Here is a 20,240-nt window from a genome sequence, read left to right as displayed (position 1 = left end):
ATTTTGGTTTGCCTCCGCGCTCCGCCTCCGCGGCCGCGCCCTCCGCGGTCGCCCCGCCCCTCCCGCACCGCGAGGGCTGAGCCGGGGCAGAGCCGCGCCGGCGGGCGGAGGCGCGCGTCGGCCGCAGGAGCGCAGAGTCGCGGACACCGCCTCCGCCACGCACGTGCGGCTGCCGCCGTGCTTTGAGCTCCCGCCCCGCAGCCGCTTTGTTGCCTCTGGGCCGCGGGCACCATGCACACGCCGGGCTCCGCAGGTCTGGGCGAGACGCGCGCGGTGAGTTGCCGCCCATCTGAGCGAAGGGCGAGGCAGGCCCGCGCCGCCTGTGCGGGGCGTGATCGCGAGGGACGGCGGGGGCGCGCGGGGNGGAAGGCGGCACGCGGTGGGGGCCGGGCAGGGCGCTCCTCCCTCGGTTCGGTAATGCCCTGACTTGAGAGGGCTGCGGTGACTCCTCCCGCGAGTTGACAGAAATGCACGTGTAGGGACTCTCTCTAGCTGGCTTTGCCAACTCAGAAGAGCCATGCTCTCATACCTTTGACAAAGTTGGTGTCAGTTCCACCTCCCCGTGTGACTAGCCATTTTGGCTTACACCCTAGGAATTAAAGTCTTATTAATCGTTTATCAAAGAAAAATATGAACTTCATATCAGTAATCTTTTTAAGGAATTTTTTAAAGGTTTTCTGTGGAAACTCCTTGCCAGCCAAGTCCAGTCATTTTCCTTTTTTCGGACATTGGCTTAAAAGCAAAATTGTCGAGAGTGTTCTGTTGACACCTTCTCCTAGAACAGAGCTTGTGTGCAGCATGTGGTATATTTGTTACATGCATGGTGAAGGCTCCTGGCTGGGTAGCCACGTGCCCATCAGGGTTACCCCGCAGTTTCCCCTGGACTGAGAAGCCATTGTGTTGTGTTGCCTTTAGGTTGACATCATAGACATATGTGAGTCAATCCTGGAGAGAAAGCGGCATGACAGCGAACGGTCTACGTGCAGCATCTTGGAGCAGAACGATATCGAAGCTGTTGAGGCTCTTGTTTGCATGAGCTCCTGGGGTCAAAGATCCCAGCAACGTGACCTGTTAAAGATCAGACCCCTCACACCCGTCTCTGACTCTGGAGATGTCACCACGACTGTGCATGTGGATGACACCGCACCTGAGCTACCAAAGGACTTCCATTCTTTATCGACGCTGGTAAGAGGTGGGGGAAAGGAGAGTTTTTGTGCAACGTGTACGTTCAATAACTGTGCTGAGGAACTCGTGGGCAGATTCACTGGGATGCTGGCAAGCAAGTTCATGGCCTCCCCATGTGGAGGACCTAAAGGTGAAACTTCTTTTATCTCTAGGAAATACGTTCTGTCCATTGATAGATCATAGCTTGCAGACACAGTGTTAAAATGCCCATAGGATGCAGTCTACAGATTCAAGAAAGTAAAATATACTCATTTCCCTGGGGAATTGCAGGGAGCTAGGTTTCCCCAGGTGAACCTGCCCAGGATCACGGTATGTGGGTGGCCGAGGAAAGCCTGTGCTTTGGCACAGGACACCCTTTGTTAACTGGGTCAAAACACTGGCCTCTCGTCCTCCCTGTGGCAGCCAGCCTCTTACTTGTGTGAGTTGGCTAGGGTCAAGCACTTTTTTGTTTTCTTAACTTGCTACAGCTATGAAATTGCTGGGAGAAATTGCTTCTCAACTTGGAGGAGTTGAGAGCTGTCGGTTGCTAAGAGAAGTGAAAATAGTCATCTAATTGTCCTGGGCTGGAAGCTTGCACCGAATGGAGAGTGTGGAAAGCCGACCTGGAGAGGGATGAGAAGGCACTTGTAGGCGGTAGAGATGACTGTACAAGTGCTGCCTGGCTGCCGGCGTGCCTCTGGGAGTTACTCGGCACTGGGCTCTTCCATGGGGAGGCCGAGAATAAGTGGGAGTTGTTGGGGGCAGTACAAGGAGAGGCTTGGTGTGGGCAGGATTAGAGCATGGCCTTTTGGGATCGTTCCAGGAGGTTTACCTTGAATCTAGTGGGCACCAGCTAAGTGTGTGTTAAATGATTTAACCAGAATTTAAACAATTTTTGAGAATCTAAAGTTTTTGTGAAAAGCTCTCATTTTGAACATAATATTTTTTTTTCTCACCTGTAGTCTTAATGCTTATATCGCTCATTTCAGCAACTGTGCAAGCCCAGGAGCGGCACCAACATTCTTACAGCTGAGCAAATGGGTGGATTTGGGAGCGGTCAGGAAAGGGAGAGAAAACTCAAAAGTAAAGAGCCTTATGCATCCTCGAAATCCACCGGGTGCAGTTATGAGCAGGCTTATACCAGTCTTTTCTCCAGATTTTTTAAAAAGGAACTGGGGGCAACATGATCAACGTAAGCCCCTTTTAAACTTTAACCAAAACAACCTTTTCACACGGTACCTTTTTTTTTTTTTTAAAGTGCATGACTCCTCCTCAGAGCCCTGACCTCGTGGAGCCATCGACGGGGACGCTTGTTCCTTCCCAAGTAACTGATCCCAAAGCATGCGTGGTCACGGCCATCTCCCCGGCCTCTGGTGGGGCAGCCAGAGTGCTGAGCAGTGGGGCAGAGAGGGGCCCACCTGGCTTGAAGCCAGAGCTGCTGGAGCCAGCCCCTGGCCGCCCCCCCTGCAAGGCTGTGGTGACGAGTGTCATCCGCCACACCACGGGGAGTTCTGCTCCCATCCACACACCTACCACGCAGACTCAAGAATGCCCGCTTTCAGACAACGGAGAAGGAGAAGCACGGTTTCTGGGACATACTGAAGCTTTGCAGGACACACACCTCACAAACAGTTTACTCAGCGTTAACGCAGTGTCTTGTCAGCCTTGCTCACATAAGTCTAGTGGCCTGATCCCCACTGACAAAGGCCAGCAGGCAGATTGGCCCGTTGCAATTCAGACCTGCTCACCAAAGAATTACGAAAATGACTTGCCAAGGAAAGCCACTCCTCTGATTTCTGTCCCCATCCCCAGTCCCCCTGTCCTTTGCCAAATGATCCCTGTGACTGGACAAAGCGGCTTATTATCAGCTTTTTTGAAGCCACCTCCCCAAGTATCAGCCGGGACTGTCAAACCCATCCTACCCCATGCTGCTCCGTTGCCCCAGCCTGTGTTCGTGGGACCATCTGTGCCTCAGGGAACTGTGATGCTGGTTCTGCCCCAGGGGGCGCTCCCCCAGCCTGCCACCTGTTCTTCGAGTATAATGGCTGTCGGGAATACCAAGTTACTGCCTCTTGCCCCTGCTCCCGTGTTCATTGCCTCCAGCCAGAACTGTGTCCCTCAGGTAGACTTTTCCCGAAGGAGAAATTATGTTTGCAGTTTTCCAGGCTGCCGGAAAACGTACTTCAAAAGTTCCCACCTCAAGGCTCATCTTCGCACGCACACAGGTGAGTACTGAGGCAGGTAGGGCCTCAGGGACATCAGGTCCCATGGTTAAGAAGCACACCTTGAGCCCTCGAGTGGGAGGGAAGCGTGAAAACTACTGGGAAAGTGGAAACGTGGCTTTTTTCTTTAGGTTCTGAAAAGCCTTCACAGTTGTGTAGGTTTGGGATTCGCATTAGTACAGCTGTCAGTGGTGGTTCTGCCACGTGGCATCTGCTCGCCCCAGTGCATAAGATGCAGCACAGCCCTAGGATTGTGGTCCTTTGACGGGCTTTTAGGTGATGTTTGCATCGTCCTTTTCACATCACAGTAGACATTTTATTTCGCATTTTAGAAAATGCACTCCCATTCAATAAACATCAGTGTGACTGACTTAGACTTATTATGGGGAAAAGTCTCCCCAAAGTATGGAAAAGTTTGAATTCTAGAATATATGAACTTCAAAGAGATATAGTTTCTTACTTTTGGGAATATATAGGTTTTAATTCAGAAGGAGAAATCACGTAAGAAATTAACTGTAATGACAGTGATCTCTGCTGTCTTAGCTGCTTCCAGATAAGAATTTTCTGCAATGATGGGAATGTTCTCTGTCCGTCCCTTAGGGACAGAGCTGCACGCACTTGACTGGGGAACTGAATTTTGTATTTGACTTTGCATTTTGTAGCTACCTGGGGCTGCTGGCTTCCACGTTGGAGAACTCTGAGGGCTGCCTGGTGGAGGCTCCGCTTTAGTTGATCAGGGCAGAATGTCTTGGGTGTGCTGTGGTCCTCTTGTTCTTTGAGTTAGTGTTTTGTTTTTAAGGGTCCTGTGGTTTAATAGGGTGCTTGTGAAACTCGCCTTTCAGGGCTCACATGACCACATACGTGGAGCACAGTGACAGTCCACAGGCTCTGCAGTGAAGGTGTGTTTCATAGACTCTCTTGATCATGAAACCCCTTCCACTAAAACGTCTGCTAACGGCCTGTGGGACACCAGTGACTTGTGGAACACGGCGGCGGGGAAAGGGAACAGGAGGGCGTTTCTGTCGTACTTTATTCCAGAATGCGTGAGATAGAGCGGTCTCTAATTAGCACACTGAAGCTCCGATGGTGGCAGCTCCCACTTGCAGAATGAGGCGGAGTCTGGGGCAGGATGCAGGCGCTGCAGAAGGAGCTCGACTGTGCCCCACTCTGCAGAGTGGGCTGTTCGCTTTGGGGATGAGGCTCCGTCAGCAGCTCGCCTCTCTGCCTCTACTCCCTCTCTCCAGTTCCACGCTTCCTTACGGGAAACCCTGAGAGGCCTCGCCAGAGTCGGTTCTCACAGTGACCCCTCAGCTCTGCTTTCTTCTTTGACCCTAGTGGTTTATTGTGTTTCCCACCACATTTTTTCTTCTTTTAAAGAAAATTCTTTACATGCTTGACGGATCTCACTGGATATAAACTCTTGGTGTCCGACACAAGAACCTGACACCAGTCAATTATGCGTGGCCCTTGGTGCTGCAGGGTGACTGTCTAGCTGTATCAGAGGGGACGGGCGCCTCTGACGGGCTCACTGACTTGGCTGGTTCTATTTTTTCGCTCATTCGACTCAAGTGAACCTCACATCACATCCAAACACAGATTCCAGATTTGGGGAGGTGATGGAATGAGGTTTTACTGTTAACTCATCAGCTTCTCTTGGGAGAAATACGGGATGGCATAAAATGAGATGATCAAAACAGGCTTTTTTCAGGTTTCCCAAAATACTCCAATTTAAATGACCATAAAAGTAAAGGTTCCGAAAGATCGACTTCTTATGCCATTTGTCAACACTAAATTTTCATAAGAAATAGAAACTTTGGGTAAGTTTACTTTAAATAAGATAGTGTTCCATGGATTTCGACCAATCTGAAAAATGTTTTAATTAGAATTAGATAAAGGGAGCAACAGCTACATTTTTGATCTGTTGAAAACAGGTAGGATACTTTATAAATCCCATGGCAAAGGGTTGTTCATCTTTGTCCAGTCGTCCTGGCACTTGCCAGCAGCGGTGCTGGATTCCTGGGAACAGGTGGGCATCCTTTTTATACGCTTACAACATGGGGTCTTTGAAATCCAGGAATTTCAGGCCTTTTCTTAGAATGGTTCACAAAACCATTGTGATGCGGAAATTTCCCCATTAATTCAACTACGAAAAACATCAAATAGTCGGTGTCTCTTCAACACTCTTTCATTCGAAAGCACTTATTCGCCACCTGCCGTACAAAGCACTGTGTTGGGGCTAAGCTGTACAAAGACAGATGAACTAGACAAGTCATCAACCCTTGGAAAGGCAGGTCACACGGCCACGCGTAACAGTGCTTAACAAGTCATTTCACGCGGTCACACGAGCAGTGTAAGATTGTCACAGCCTGATCAAGACAAGAGCTTCAGGATGCAGGAAAGGGGCCCTTCTGCTCTGTGGGGAAGGACTACATGTCACCTGCAGACAGCCCCCCTGGCTCACCTCTGGGACTCCAGGGAGATAACAGTGTGGATCGCCTGCTGGGAGCTCAGCACCTGAATGAGTGACAGACTCTGGGAGCTGGTAACGGCAGCAGGAAGGTGGCTGTTGGAGTTCCAACCCATTGTGCAACCTTTTTGTTGGGTAATTAACAAATATGAGCATGGAAGTAACGATCCTGAGAAGTCATGGAGGTCCCGGAGGGAATCTTTTAGATGCGCAGCTTCCTAAGGGAAAGAATTATTATTCCTTCCAAAAATCTTTTCTCTACTGCGAGCTAACCAAGATTTATTTTTATTTAAAAATGTCCTTTGAAAGATTAGATTAGTTTGACATCTCTGGGCCCTGGCATGTTACCTCTCAGAGGTGGCAGGAAGAGACTTGGAGGATTTCTTAACTTCTGAGTGACCCGACACCAGAAGAATAGGCTATTACTTTCTTTCTAGACTTTGACGAACAAAATTAAAACGCCACCAGTGAACCGTTGAGCATCTACACTTTAATTTGCGCTTTCTCGCCTCTTAGGAGAGAAGCCTTTCGGCTGCAGCTGGGCTGGCTGCGGTAAGAAATTCGCCCGCTCGGACGAGCTCTCTCGCCACCGCAGGACGCACACCGGGGAGAAGAAGTTCGTGTGCCCAGCGTGCGACCGGCGTTTCATGCGCAGCGACCACCTGTCGAAGCACGCCCGGCGCCACGTGACCACCAAGAAGACCACTGGCTGGCAAGCAGAGGTTGGCAAACCGAACAGAATTGCCTTGGAGACACCCGGAGGCCACCGGTGAGCGAGCCAGCCGCTGCCTGGAAGGCCAGCCGGGGGTGGCTGGCGAGTGGCCCACGGGAGTTGTAAGGAGCCTTCTTTCAGGAAAGGGACTGGTGGCTTTCTCTCCCCCCGCCCCAACCATTGTCTTGGGAGTTGGGGGAAGTGGGGAGCTGGTTCTAAGGAGAGTAGGTTAACTTTTCTTTCTGGTTGATCCCGTTCAATATCTTTTGTAGTTTTAGAAGTTTTTTAAGGAAATGGAAGAAAATTTGATAATGTAAATCACCAGCATTCAAATAAACGTTTCGGCAATAAATTTTACAATATCTGGATTTTTACCACCTTTCTATTCATGTTTTGTAGAAATGAAACAGGGTATTGATTTTTATACTGTTTTTTATGAAAATATTTACATCATTGGTACTCCGATCACCAGTTTCTAGATAGATGATTTCGCAATCTTGTTTTCAATGTTTAACAATGTTTTTATAGTAACCCTGCTTTTAGTAACCTTGGCACATTATTCAGCCAAAAAAAAAAAAAAAATCACAAGTTTGTAATCAGGCCTTTAAGATCTAAGAATTTTTTAGTAGCAGAACTGGTTGAATAGGGGTCTCTTAAAGAAATAGAGGGAAAAACCGCAGTCAGCTTCTTCGTAACATTTTCAAGGGAAATTCCAGGAACCATTCCTTTAAAGCTGCAGCCCAAGGAATTAAAATTTTGGTTAAGTAGAGCTAGTTACCTGTGTCTGTGGTATGACTTGTGGAGATGTTCCCTAGAGCAGTGGTCCCTGACCTTTGTGGCACCAGGGACCGGTGCTTCTATGAGAATCTGTCTGATGATCTGAGGGGGAGGTGAGGCGGTGATGCTGGTGCTGGGGAGCAGCTGCAGACACGGATGAAGCTTCGCTCGCTTGCTTGCCACTCACCTCCTGCTCTGTGGCCTGGTTCCTGACAGGCTATGGACCAGTATACGGGTCTGTGGCCTGGGGGTTGGGGACCCCTGCCGCAGAGAATAAATTAAAACATTTGATAGATACCCTGTGAGCAGGAAGCTGCTGTAGGATCTGAGTGTCCATGCTCTGCCAGGAACAAACCATTCAGTTTCCTGTTTATACCTCAAACACCAAAAAATAATAAATAAGTACTCAAACCCAGCTGCTTCGTCGATTGTCGGTTGACTTCTTTTGCTGTGGCCTTATCCATAGTATTTTGTGGGTAGAATAACTTCTTAGAGAAAAAGGAAATATCCTTATTGGTTGGAGGAACTTTCCACCAAAGCGTAGCTTATCTGAGGCGAAGTGTACATGCAAATGGTCAGCTCCAATGTTCTCATTCCTTTATTAAGAACTACAGGAAATGCAGGTTCTGACAAGTGGCAGTAATGCCATCCAGCTGCCCTTCCGTTCATGTTCGAAAGAAATTGTTTTAGCCAAACAAAATGACTGGGAAGGGGGCATTTTACAGTCTGCCTAGAAAACAGCCGGTGGGCACCACTTCGAAGCTGTGTAAGTGCAGACCCTAACTATACAGAGGCTGCCCCCAAGGCCCTGCCTGTGTCCAGGAAGCCAGAGAGACCACCTGGGTGGCACTGCGGGCCAGGCAGCATGTTACACTGCGTTGTGAGTCTGGGAAGGTTTGGTTCATGCCATGTGTTTTTCGATTTTGTCTTTGCCTCTTAGTTATTGGCATTTACCTTTATTAAAATGATGTTAAGATGAAATAGTGAATAAATACAATTAGGTTCTGTGTTCAGGTCTTTTTAGTGTGATTACCCTCACCTGGTCGGTCATTCATTCATTCATTCATTCATTGTATGTTAGTTGATACCCATTAAGTTGTTCTCCAGTATCAACTGCTAATTGACATACAGGCCTGTAGGTGCTGGCTGTGTTTCGGAGGCTGTTATGTTTTTGGACACTTCCTTAGCTGAGTATGTGTACTGGTCATGAGACATAGTACAGTCGCAGAGAACCAAACGCAAATGTATATAGCTCATGTTTCCCCAGCACCCAATCCTTTCTCCAACTCATATCTTAAGTCAGCATAAACATTTGACTTGGTGCGTGCCATAAATGGCATTAAATTTGGGTATTTTTCTTCATTATACAAAATAGTGTCCCGATATTCCAGTGGATAATACAAGGTCTTTGAGTATTTGGTCGCTTGTCGCATTGAACTTCATTGTCTGAGCAGTGTTGTTTTTGAAGAATGTTATAACGTTTTGATTTATACCTTCATTTCCTGACTAGATTTAGAATAACTTCTGCAAACAACTTTTTTTGCCTTCTGTTTGTCAATTGAAAGATTGTAAATTGGGAAACCGTTTCGTCCGAAATGTCCCGTCCTGAGAACCAGCACCGCGTGATGGTGGCTTCGGCGTGGGGACCCTCTGCCGGCCGCTCTGTGTGTCCGAGCAGAGCGCGTGCAGCACGTCCCCCCAGTGCACTTTATTTCCTGAGCAGTTTTGCTTGATTTTTGTTGACTTTGAGCCTTTTAAGCAGTTTCAGTAATAAAATTTTAAATGTTCTGGAATTACGTTTTATGTAACAGACTTTATTATTTAAGTGAATATGTGTGATGTAACTTTGAATCATATACAACTTTTGATTTGCAAACTGGACTTGTGTCATGTGTCATTTAATTGCACTATAATACATCCAGTCACTTTTCAGAAAATAATCTACAAAAGTCATTGTATATTGGCGCAACCTAACCTTCCTCCTCTCTGTTTTCTGGGGTTCTGTTCTGCTCTCAGGGTACCCTGTAGATTCCTCGTAGGGTTCATGCTGGGAAAAAGTGTGTGAAGAGACTACTTCTGTGTTGGCCACTCTGATGCTGGGTCCGGTCCTGGAAGAAGAGGCTCACGGTGCTGCGTAACCCTGTGTCCCTCGTCCTCCAGCTTTCCCTGTGCCTCTTCCCTCCCTCCCACCATCCCCAGCCCAGGCTTTAAAAGTACATGATGGAGCCACAGTGTTCACTCCGCTCCCCAGGGGGGCCTCCTCTTGAGCCCACGCTGGCTGGGACGGCATCCACACCCCACTGGAGGAGCTGCATGGATGTCAGAGATGTGTTCAGTTCTCAGTCGCTGTATCTGCGGTTGGTGGCGCTGGCGCTGGGTGGCTCCCTGCAGGCTGCACGCTCACGCTTCCCTGCGGCCTCGCTGCCTGACCCTTTGCTGGTCCCTCCCTCCTCCCTGACCCTTTTCCTATTCTGCTTCACAACTTTGGTGGTCTTTTCCAGCCTTGTGACTTAGATAAAAATGCCTCTATCACAGACAGACCCCAGAACGTTCATCTTTGTACCTCTTGCCAACACCCTCCCTCCTGGCGCACACTCAGTCTGCGCCCATCCCACGGTGACAATGGGCAGCACTTGCCAGCGGGCACACATGGCTATCTGGCTAGCTGCTGTGCAGAAGACGCTTTCTCTGAATTCAGGTAACAAAAAGGCCTGAGAATAACTGCTGTGACTTCTTAGCTTTGATGAAGTGCATTCACTTTGACATTGACAAAGTATTACTACACGAGGTTTTTTTTTTTTTTTTAGCCCTTTTACCTCATGAAGGGTTCTAAGAGGTTTCCACTGGAAAAAGCAGATGTGTCATCTTTCTCTTGGAAACCAGCTGAATGTGTTCCATTTTAACAAAATGATGTCAAATGGTAAACATTTTCTATCATTAAATTCAAGGCCTGACGCATCTGGTTGTGAGAAATAAAATTTTAACTTCCTTTAGAAGGAGCATTTGTATTACTAAAATGGTAACAGCTTTAATGGTTCTATCCAAAGAAACCGCTCTGGCTTTGCGGAGGTGCTGAGCCAACCCTTCTGGGCTCCATCGCACCATCCTCTGACTTCGCAGAAAACCCCCCGGCTGTGGAACATCTGATCGAAGGCACTCTTGTCAAATAAAATTTCATGGAGACACCCGCTTGTCCATGATAGCAGCTGGCCTGTGCGTCTGGGGACAGTGCCAAGTGGCTGTTTCGCGATTTCCGAGATGCTCTTGCATTTTGCAGGCGACGCCAGGGAGGCCACTGCGTAGTGGTCAACTTGAGACAAGTGGGGACCTAGTCTGGCTTGGGCAAAAGCTGCCTCGGCCTCGCCAGCTGCCCTGGAGGTGGGGGGCCTGCCTCCTGGCCTCCCTGAGCGTCCCAAGAGCAGCCACACCCGGCCCACGGCGGAAGTCCCCTCCCAGTCAAGCTTCGATTCTGGCCCTGTGGGGGTCCTCGGCCAGTCGGCTTTCTCATCCGTCAGCCCGGAACATTCTAAGGCTCCGATGGCCTCACTACTATGGTTTTCTACCTTCCACAGGGTAGGAAGAGAGTAAAAAGCTCTTATCAGGCATTCGTCAGGTGAGAGCAGGTGACCTCGAAGACTTTCTGGGTGGGACTGGCACACACCTTCCACAGGGGAGGCAGTTCTGTGCCCCAGGGCGTGGGAATGAGGGAGGGCACGGAAGCCCGGAACACTGATCCAGGTTTTGGAGTGGGACAGTGCCCCCAAGAGCCCCTGGGACCAACTTTCTAGAGGGAGAAACTGAGGCCCAGAAAGGGAAAGTGGCTGCCAGCTAGAGCAAGAACGAGGATCGGAGTGGGGTGCCAGCGGGTGCCGCCCCGCCCCACCACATCTTGTCACGGGGAGGGCAGGGCGAGGCTCTGACAGCTGCCCGCACCAAGGTCTGAAGTTCATGCTCAGTCCTTGCTGCTCCATGTGTGGCTGGGATCTGGCAGCTGGGGTCTCACCTGGGAGCTGGTTGGAAATGCAGACGCTCGGGCCCACCGCAGACCCACAGAACCAGAGCCTGCATCTCGACATCGCCCGCAGATTCACTCACAGAACTGAAGGTAGCTCCCTCCAGCCCCACGGGGCGCACCGCCTGGGTGCACCCTCACAGTGGAACCTTCCCGAAGTGCCCTGGGCCCCGTGTCAGCCGGGTGGACAGTGGGCTGTCAGAATGGGGAGTGTTTCAAGCTCCAGCAGAACCTCTAGACAGAAGCTTCCCAGAGACTGAGAGGAGGGGCAGGTGCCTCCTTCCGGCCTGGGTCTGCACAGCGGACCACCTCTCGCCAGCAGACACGATGACCAGCAGCCGCCACGTTCAGGACTGGCTGACTGGGTTTGAAAAGGCCGATCTGAAGGACCCAGAGTGACTGCATGTTGGCAGCAGCTCCGCTCTGGCTGGAGCGCTAGGCGGGGCAGGGGGACGCGCACCCCCAGCCCGGGTTCCCAGAGGCCCGGTGGAGCGGGGCCGGCCCGGAGGAGTGCCTCAGCGGCAATACTCCTGCTCGATGCTGGCCATCAGCTCCTCCTCCGCGTAGTCGTAGGAGATGGCCGACTGCCTCTCGGGCCTCTTGTGGCTGCTGCCTGGGGCTCTGCGGGCCAGAAACACAGACGGCAGGTCAGGAGGCAAGACGTCGCCTTCAGAGTGGTTATCTCTGCTGGACAATCACATGGCCCCTGTGCGGAATTCTTCCCGATCCTAAAACCGAAACCAAAGCCGCTGCCCTGGGGACACCTGCTGGGTCTCACGGGAGCCTCCGCCTGTCCTCTGGCTTCATCTCCCCCGCCTTCTGCACCAAGGCCTTACCCCACGAGAAAACCAGCACCCGCAGCACCGAAGGGTGAGGGCCCCCGGGGTGGCAGGATCCAGTTCAAGTCCCAGCTCTGCCACTTACTAACTTGGTGACGATTTTGTTCTCTAAAACGGAGTTGTGTTCACAGATTTGTTCTAAGGCATAAAGAAGATAATGCATGGACGGCATGTGACACTGATCTTGCCCTCAGCAAAGTGAGCTGTGGCGCCACGATCGTTTGCTGACTTACTCCCTGCGCCTGCACCTCTGGGGAGGGGGCGCCGGGGAGCGGGGAGGCTGTCTCCCCAGAGCTGCTGCCGGAGGACAGAGTAAGGCTCTTGATCTTGGCTGCTGGTGCGAGAGCAGGGACAGCCCTTGTAAAGGTTCTCACTGTGTCACCTGTTGCTGTCACAGTGGTGTTCCAAAGCCCAGAGCCATTCCAGCACTCTCCTACTTGACAGCAATGGCCAGCGGTCTTGGACTGGCATCCGAGGCCCTCTTTACATGTCAAAGCACCCCTCTTTCCATTCCCTTCTGCCGACCCTGTGCTAAGCGCCACCAGCCTGAGCACAGTGTCCTGAATAAAGGATGCCGCTCAGGCCTCCATGTCTCACTCCTTCGGTCTGCCCCCTGGAACGCAGCCCCCCTCCGCCTCTCCTGGGTCCTCCTACTGGTGCTGCAAGCCATTTAAATACCCGCTCCCTCGGGCTGCTCTGTCCCCTCTCCGACCTCCCTTGGCCTGCGCTTCTGAAGAGACCTCACTCTTCAGGGAATGACCTCTGCAAAGGTTTGTTCAATAGGGAAACCAGCAAGGTTCCTACTCCCAAACTGTTTAGAATTGGTAATAAAAACAGCTGTTCGAAGCCAGAATTTTCACAACTTTTCACATCCATGGTTTTGAGCATCAGTCACCAGCATCCCAGTGATGAGGGGCAGATCACTGCCACCCCATTAGAGACACGAAAGCCCAGGTGGGAATGGGCCAGGGTCATCCCAACCTATCGCCCCAGTGTGCCCCTCCTGCTGGCTGCTCCTAGTGCCCCGAAAGCCTCCTGCAGCCCAGGGCTGCTCTCTGGGCCTGGGGTCCTCAGCCGATACTCTCCATGGTCTTTAAATGTGTTTTCTTGATAATACTGGAATGGGACCAGGAGCCCAGCTGTCACCCCTCTAGGCTGGACTCTCCTGAAGGCCAAGGGCTGTGTCTCCTTCTGAGTGAGTGAGTGGGTGTGGGTGGGCGGGCATGCCCTGTAGGACCTGGGTCATGGCCTTTCTCAGGAGGAAGGTCAAGCTGATAGAGACCTGCACTTTCCCAGGACTGGGCCGTCCCCTGATGGGTGAAGCTTTGCCTCTAAAGAGGGAGCTGCGTCTGGGAAATAAGCTTCGGCCCGGAGAAAATGGGAGCCATGAGGGCTCTGGGAGCAGCTGGAACCAGAAGAGCCTGGTTCTGGCAGAGATGAATTCCGTGTACTCACTCGGAGATGCTGCTGTTCCCTGGATGGTCCTCAGCACTCTGTTTTGGGGACACCTTGAGAAGGACAAAAGGAAGAGGCATCAAAAAGTTGTCAGTGGTGCAGCATCCTCATGCTCAGGCTTCCTGCCGACGGACGATGGCACCACGTCCTGTCCAGGACCAAATAAGTCAGAGCTGAGAAGGCTCCGTTGGGCTGTCTAGTTCCACCTGCTCATTTTACAGGTGGGAAATTGAGAGGGGAGTGATTTTACAAAGCTCACGCAGGCTCCCTGCCTTTCAGACAGCTCCCTGGCCAGCACCCCGATCTCCCACCTCCCCACCTGCCCCGGAACGCCTTCCCCGAGGCACTGCAGTGCTTCTCGGTCCTCAGTCGAGGGTGCACGCACATAGCACGCCATAGCTTTGGAATAAGCCTTGACACCTGCTAAAGCGATTCCTCCCACCTTTTTTCTTTTTCTTCGAAAGAGTCTTGACTATTCTTGGTTCTTTGCACTTCCATATACATGTATTGGACTCAGCTCCTCCCCCTTGGAGATGTTGTTGGAGTTGTATTAATATACAAATCATTTTAGAGAGAATTGATATCTTTATAGTAACGAGTTTTCAGATTTATAAACAGGGAATATTTCTCTATTCATTCAGGGCTTCTTTAATGTCTTTTAAGAAGTCTTATCATTTTCCCTGTAGAGGCCATGGATATCTCCTTTTAGACCAATTCCTAGATACTTCATACTTGTAATGCTATTATCAATGTTATCTTTTCAAATAAAAGTTTTTTACCTGCATGTTGCTGCAGGTATAGAACTGAATGTGTATGTGTGTGTGTGTGTGTGTGTGTGTGTGTGTGTGTGTATTAACAATTTGTTACAATTCACCGGTCCTTTGTTCCCATTCACGTTAGCTGGGAATAATGACCATTTGATTTTTCTCTTTCCAGTCCGTGCACATGTCCCCTGTCCTTTCCGTACTGGCTTGACGTCCACCGCTACAGTGGAAAGCAGGGAGGACGGCACGCACCTTTGTCCTGCTCTTTTATTGAAAGGGAAAGTTTTCATCGTTTCACAGCAATATTGGGTTTGCTGTGGCCTTTTCCTTGCGCGATCCTGTATCAGATCCTTGTCTCTCTGTGCTGTGTTCTGGGTCATTTCTTCAGCTCTATCTTCCAGTGTACTGATCTTCTCTTCACCTTTATCTAATCTAGTAACCCAAACCATCAAGATCTTTAATTTTATTTATTGTATTTTCCATTTCTCCAAGCTCCATTTGTTTCTTTTTCAAATCGCTAGGTCACTTCCTATAGGTCCTTGTTTTTTACAAGTACTTTCCTTAAACATAATAAACATAGTTGATTACAATCTGTGTCTGGTAATCCAAATAACTAAAGTCTTCATTGACCTGTTTTTGTTGTCTATTGTTTTTTCTACCTTTCCCTTAGTTTCCTGGGTAGCCGGTTATTTTTTATTGTTCGCTGCTTTCTTATCCTGTGGGTATTCTCTGAGGCCTAAGCGATGACTTCCTCCAGAGGGGACATGCATTTGCTTTTGCCAGGCACCTGAGGCGGCATTCCCAGTCTGGAACTACTTGAAATTAAATCTACGCAATCAGGTGTCTTGGACCACCCAGGTAATGTGGATTTGGGCTGCGAACCTAAGAGGCGGCTAGACTGTGCTTATAAATTCTCAGTGCTTTGTCACCCCGCTCTCTTCTGTGTTATCACCCTTTAACTTTCAGTCCCCTGAGATACACACAGTGGAATATCATTCAGCCTTAAATTCAGCTGAGGGTCCTAGCTCTATGAGGGAGGGCTCTACTATTGGACTCCTTACTTTCATTGGGCCTTAAATTCTGTTCCCTTTACTGTTGGACACCATCGGACCCAAAACCAAGTTCATTTCCATGCACTGGCCAGAAAAGGTTGTTCTTGCTTGCCTGGCATTATCTCCAAGTGGAGGGTGGCTACACAGCAAAGGGGCACAGCCCTGTTCTCAAGGAGCCAACCAGGGCTGCTGGTGGCTGCTGATCTTATCACGGGAGTCGATATTCACTGAACATTTCTTTGAATATTCATTGTGACTTTGAAGAATATAAAGATGAAAAAATGACTCCCAAGTCAGCAAGGAATTCACAGTAGGAAGGGGGACAGAGAATGGGGACAGGGCAATGAAGAATAGAGAGAGGAGAGACACACTCTCTCTCTCTCTCTCTCTCTCTCACCTCCATTGCCTCTGGAAGCAGCCCATTCTAGCTCAGGGCAGGCTCAGGCTATCTGAAAGTTCTTTTTACTTTTCTTTTTTATTAAAAAATTTTTAATTGTGGCAAAACACACATAACCTAAAATTTACCATCCTAACCATTTTTAAGTGTACAGCTCAGTATTGTTAGGTACATTCACGACATGGTGCGACCAATCTCAAGAACTCTTTTCATGTCGCAAAACCTAAACTGTCCCCATTAAATCACAACTCTCAGCCCCCGGCCCCAGTGCCAGCATTCTACTTTCTGTCCTGCGGATCTGACCCCTTCCGACACCTCACCTCAGGGGAATCACACGCCACTTGCCCTCCTGTGTCTGGTTTATTTCACTTAGCATAATGCGTTCAGGGTTCATCCATGTCATAGCCTATGCCAACTTCCTTTCTCTCTGAGGCGGAATCATATTCCATTGTGTGCATGTACACGTGGCCCTCCATATCTGTGGGTTCTGCATCCACAGATTCAACCAACTGCAGTTCGAAAATATTCAGAAAAAAACGAACATTGTTGCTGACGCGTCCTATATCATTAGGCCTATGATGGCTGTGTCTGCACTGAACACGCACAGACTTTCTTCTTGTCATTATGCCCTAAACAATACAGCAGAACAACTGTTTACATAGTATTCACATTGTAATGTATTCTAAGTAATCTGGAGATGATTTAAATACATGGGAAGACGTGCATAGGTTCTATGCAAATACTACACCACTTGACATAAGGGACTCGAGTGTCCGCGGACTTTGCTATCCACAGGGGCCCAGGAATCAATCCCCTGTGGGTATGTACTGAGGGACGGCTATACCCCATTTCCTTTATCCATTTTGTTTGTAATTTTGTTTATCCATCCGTTGATGGACACTAGGGTTGCTTCCACGTTTGGGCTACTGGGAATAACACTCCTATGTACGTGGTATACAGATACCCAAGAGAATTCTTTCAATTCTCTTGGGTATATGGTGTACGCAAGTTCTGTCTTATATTGACGCCAGTCTGCTTTCCTACAGCTGCCAGTCACTGGGCCTGGTTATACATAAGAAAAGTAATACTTCTGCCCAGCCATCCTTCGGCTATTTTTTATGAATTCATTCTATAGAGACCTTAGTTCCCTCTTGTCGGTTTCTGCTAGGACCGGCTTTTGCTGTCACCTGCTGTGGCTTTTCCTTTCATCACCAGATTCTGAAGTCTTGTTACAGATACAGTTTCTGCCATCAGGAGGGCCACAGGGTGAAAGAGCACAAGACTGGAATCAGACGTCTCCGCGATCAGCCTGGGCCCCACTTCTCTGCGACGCTCTGCTCACTGCTAACGGGGACACGCTGCCGGCCTCCCAAGGCACAGATGACCGGGCGCGCCATCCCGTCTCCGAACCGTACGCCCTAAAGCTGCGTTCAGAAGGAAAGTCATACTCTTTCTGCCGTAATTTCCCTGACGGTTCGGATTTATTACATCTGTTCAGTTTTCACCCGTGTTTCTTTCTGTGCCTGCGATTTGAATGTGTGGTCCTTTCTCTGGTCAATTTTCGCCTTTAACTTGACTTTCTCAGATGGGAAATGTGTCAGACGCCTTCTTAAAAACACAGCTTGCTGAAGCAGCCGGGGGAGCTTGGATGAAAAGCAAAAACGCAGCAGCCCCTGGCGGCTGCTCCAGGCCTAGTGCAGACGCAAGTTCCCGCCACCGGCCAGCTGGCGGCCTGCCACCTTGCGGTCAGACATCTGGACCCTGGGGAGCGTGGCGCCTGGGCTGGGGTCGTGAGAACAGGGCTGAGCTCACGGAGGTGTGAGTGTGTCTGGGCGGGGCGAGGACGTGTCATCGCTGGAGACCCTAGGGAGGCCCTGAGAAACCAGAAGCACAGAATATACGAGGAGGAGGTGAACGCGATGATCTCTTAAAGTCTCCTCTGACTCGGACAGGTAGGGTTTTTTTTTTCTTTTTTTTTTTTTTTTGAGAAAAGTGAAGGATCCACAGTTAATTTTTAGAAAACGTACCACATATCTACTTATCGAAGTGTATTTATATGCTGCTTCTTCCATTTAAAGAGTTCTCTCCTTAACTCTTAATTCTTAACAGCTTTATATGTATATATGTGCACATACCGATGATATATGTATATATAATCCACATAGAACAAGCAGCAGATGTTTAAAGCATACGGTTTGGTAGGGTTTGACCTGTGCATATACCTGTGAACCCATCACACAGTGACGATGCGATGGCTTCACAGGTATGTGCACAGGTCAAACCCCACCACTCCCCGCCCGCCCACCTGGCAACCACTGCTCTGAGGGATACGCCACTGCATGGCAGCCTTCCCCCTTCCTCTTCATCTAAGAATTTTCCTTTTTTGAAGCCTGGGTTTGTTTGTTTGCTTGGGTTTCCTTACATTTCAGTATGAAAATTTTAGCACCTACAGCAGGGAGAACAGTGTCCTGGCCCTTGGCGGCCCTCAGCCCCCGGCCTCAGCAATCTTCAGCCTTTTGCCAATCAGGTTCTGCCCTCTCACCACCAGAGGACGCTGTTGCCCGCACTCACTGGCCTGCCAGGCAGCAAGAGCTGTGGGCGCAGGTGGACTCTGCTGTTGAGAGCTGTTTTGCATTGCTAAAATGACAAAGGACTTTTTCAATAGGAGGCTCTGACCCGGAGACCACCAGTGCTAGGGCCCCCACCTTCCTTCACGAGGCTCGGCCTTCAGGAACGTGCTTCTGAAGAGAAGGAAATTCGGGGAGACGTGGAGAAGGTAAAGGGGGCAGGACTGGAGGAAAACGACAATACGTTTATATCGCGTTTTATCACCTTATAAAGCTCATTCACAGGCGTTTTCACGTAATTCCTCCAAACCTCCAGTCAAGAGACACTGAGCACTGAGTACTTAACTAGACTCAGGGACTGGCAGGGGGCGCCCTGGGTGGCCTCCCTGACCCAGCAGGGGGTGTGAGGTGATGCTGGCCAGATCCTTGCACGGGAGGTAGATGGCCTGGCGAGGATCGGGATTCTGACTGGGGACTTGGGCAGTCACCGCACTGGGCCCAAAGGCCTCCGGTGTAAATGAGAAGGTAGCCGTGGATGGTCACTAAGGTCCCTTCAGCTCTAGAAATCTGTGATTCTCGAACTGTCAAGAAAGTAAAAGGGTCCTGGACTTCGGCTGTAGGAGGCAGTCCAATGGGAATCTGAACTGGTGGCTTTGGCCTGGGGCTGCCCTCATTGGGAACAGGCTCCAGGTATCAGGTGTGGAGGAGCCTCCGTTCTGGCCAAACTGCTGCTGACCCTCAGCAGAGTCCACTCAGGGCTCGGCCCGATCCGTAGATAATCGGACCCCTGTGCCAAGGTTTCGTCAGCACCTCTCAAGGCAGTGCATGCTGCAGCGACATCCTGTCTACTGCATTTCTACCTTCCCATATCCGGCACTTGGTGGCAATCACTGAGGCCTGGCATCCGGCAAGGCACCGTGGGAATGCTTCCACCCCTGAACAGGGGGCTGCCTCCCAACTATGGACAGCGGCCAACATCCGCAGAGACCCCGGTGGCCCCGCCACCACCCCTTGGCAAGTGAGGTTCTCTCTGTCCAAACGCTTTTCTCCGTTTCTCCGCCTGGATCATGCCACAGACCCTTCCAGAATCAAGTCAAGTGCTGTCCTTCTGGAAAGTGGCCCCTCTTCTCCAAGGCTCAGTTGCTCCTCCTGTGACTCTATACAGATCTCGAACCACACTGTATTATTCTCCTGTCTGCCGATCACCGCCCCCACCACCCCTGCCTGGCATCGTCCCCCGCCCCGCACCAGACTGCGGACTTCTTTAAGGCAAGGACTTTATGCCATCTGCGCTCATCTCCAGCACCCAGAGTGATGCCCGGCACATAGCAGGTGCTCAAACAATACCTGAGAAATGACCGAAAGGGGAAGGTGACCCCTGCACCCTGAGAGTCTATGACACTCAGTGAATTGTGTGTGCGTGGGGGGGGGGGAATTCATTCCTTTTTCTTCTCATTTTCACTTTTCAAGTCTCCAAGGCACTCAAACACTGAACACTAAATTCCATGCTATCTCAGAATTTCCCCCAATTTCTCAACTGTTTTTATTCATTTTTACTGTTATATAACAACTAAGTGCTGATGTAGCCTTAAAGGAATCCTGTTATATAATTCGGTCCTGCTTACTGCAGCTCACTTTGGGAGCTGTAAGGGGGGCGGGGATGGGCAGGAGGGAGGACGCTTTCTGCACTGTCCACGTGGGCCCGTCCTTCCCCAACATCCATCCCACCTCGGAGGCCCCCCCAGGGTTCTACTGCTTGGTGGCTGTCCAGGAAGACACGTTCCTCAGGTCCCAGCAGTGAAGCAGAGTCTG

At 50.2% G+C, this 20,240-nt stretch overlaps 2 protein-coding genes across 4 annotated transcripts in view; one reads left to right on the top strand and one right to left on the bottom strand.

Annotated features, from left to right (window-relative positions):
- The first annotated feature begins 74 nt into the window (after window positions 1-74).
- KLF11 (KLF transcription factor 11) lies at window positions 75-7,187 on the top strand. Its single transcript, XM_039887862.1, has 4 exons — window positions 75-273; window positions 916-1,185; window positions 2,423-3,389; window positions 6,370-7,187. The coding sequence occupies exons 1-4, from the start codon at window positions 232-234 to the stop codon at window positions 6,624-6,626; spliced, it is 1,536 nt and encodes a 511-aa protein (XP_039743796.1). The 5' UTR covers window positions 75-231; the 3' UTR covers window positions 6,627-7,187.
- A 2,939-nt stretch (window positions 7,188-10,126) lies between these two features.
- CYS1 (cystin 1) overlaps window positions 10,127-20,240 on the bottom strand; it is a 19,957-nt gene continuing 9,843 nt past the window's right edge. For all 3 annotated transcript variants that reach the window (XM_039887864.1, XM_039887863.1, XM_039887865.1), the window contains 2 exons: window positions 13,649-13,701; window positions 10,127-11,975 (listed from right to left, as the gene is read on the bottom strand). In XM_039887864.1, the coding sequence (XP_039743798.1) occupies window positions 11,870-11,975; window positions 13,649-13,701 (159 nt within the window). In that variant the 3' untranslated portion in view covers window positions 10,127-11,869. The remainder of the gene's footprint in view (window positions 11,976-13,648; window positions 13,702-20,240) is intronic.

Source organism: Pteropus medius, unplaced genomic scaffold (assembly GCF_902729225.1).
Source record: "Pteropus medius unplaced genomic scaffold, Ma_sr-lr_union100, whole genome shotgun sequence".
Classification (NCBI taxonomy): Eukaryota; Metazoa; Chordata; class Mammalia; order Chiroptera; family Pteropodidae; genus Pteropus; species Pteropus medius.
Note: the sequence above shows the minus strand (reverse complement) of the source record. Positions and strands in the feature narration are given on the sequence as shown.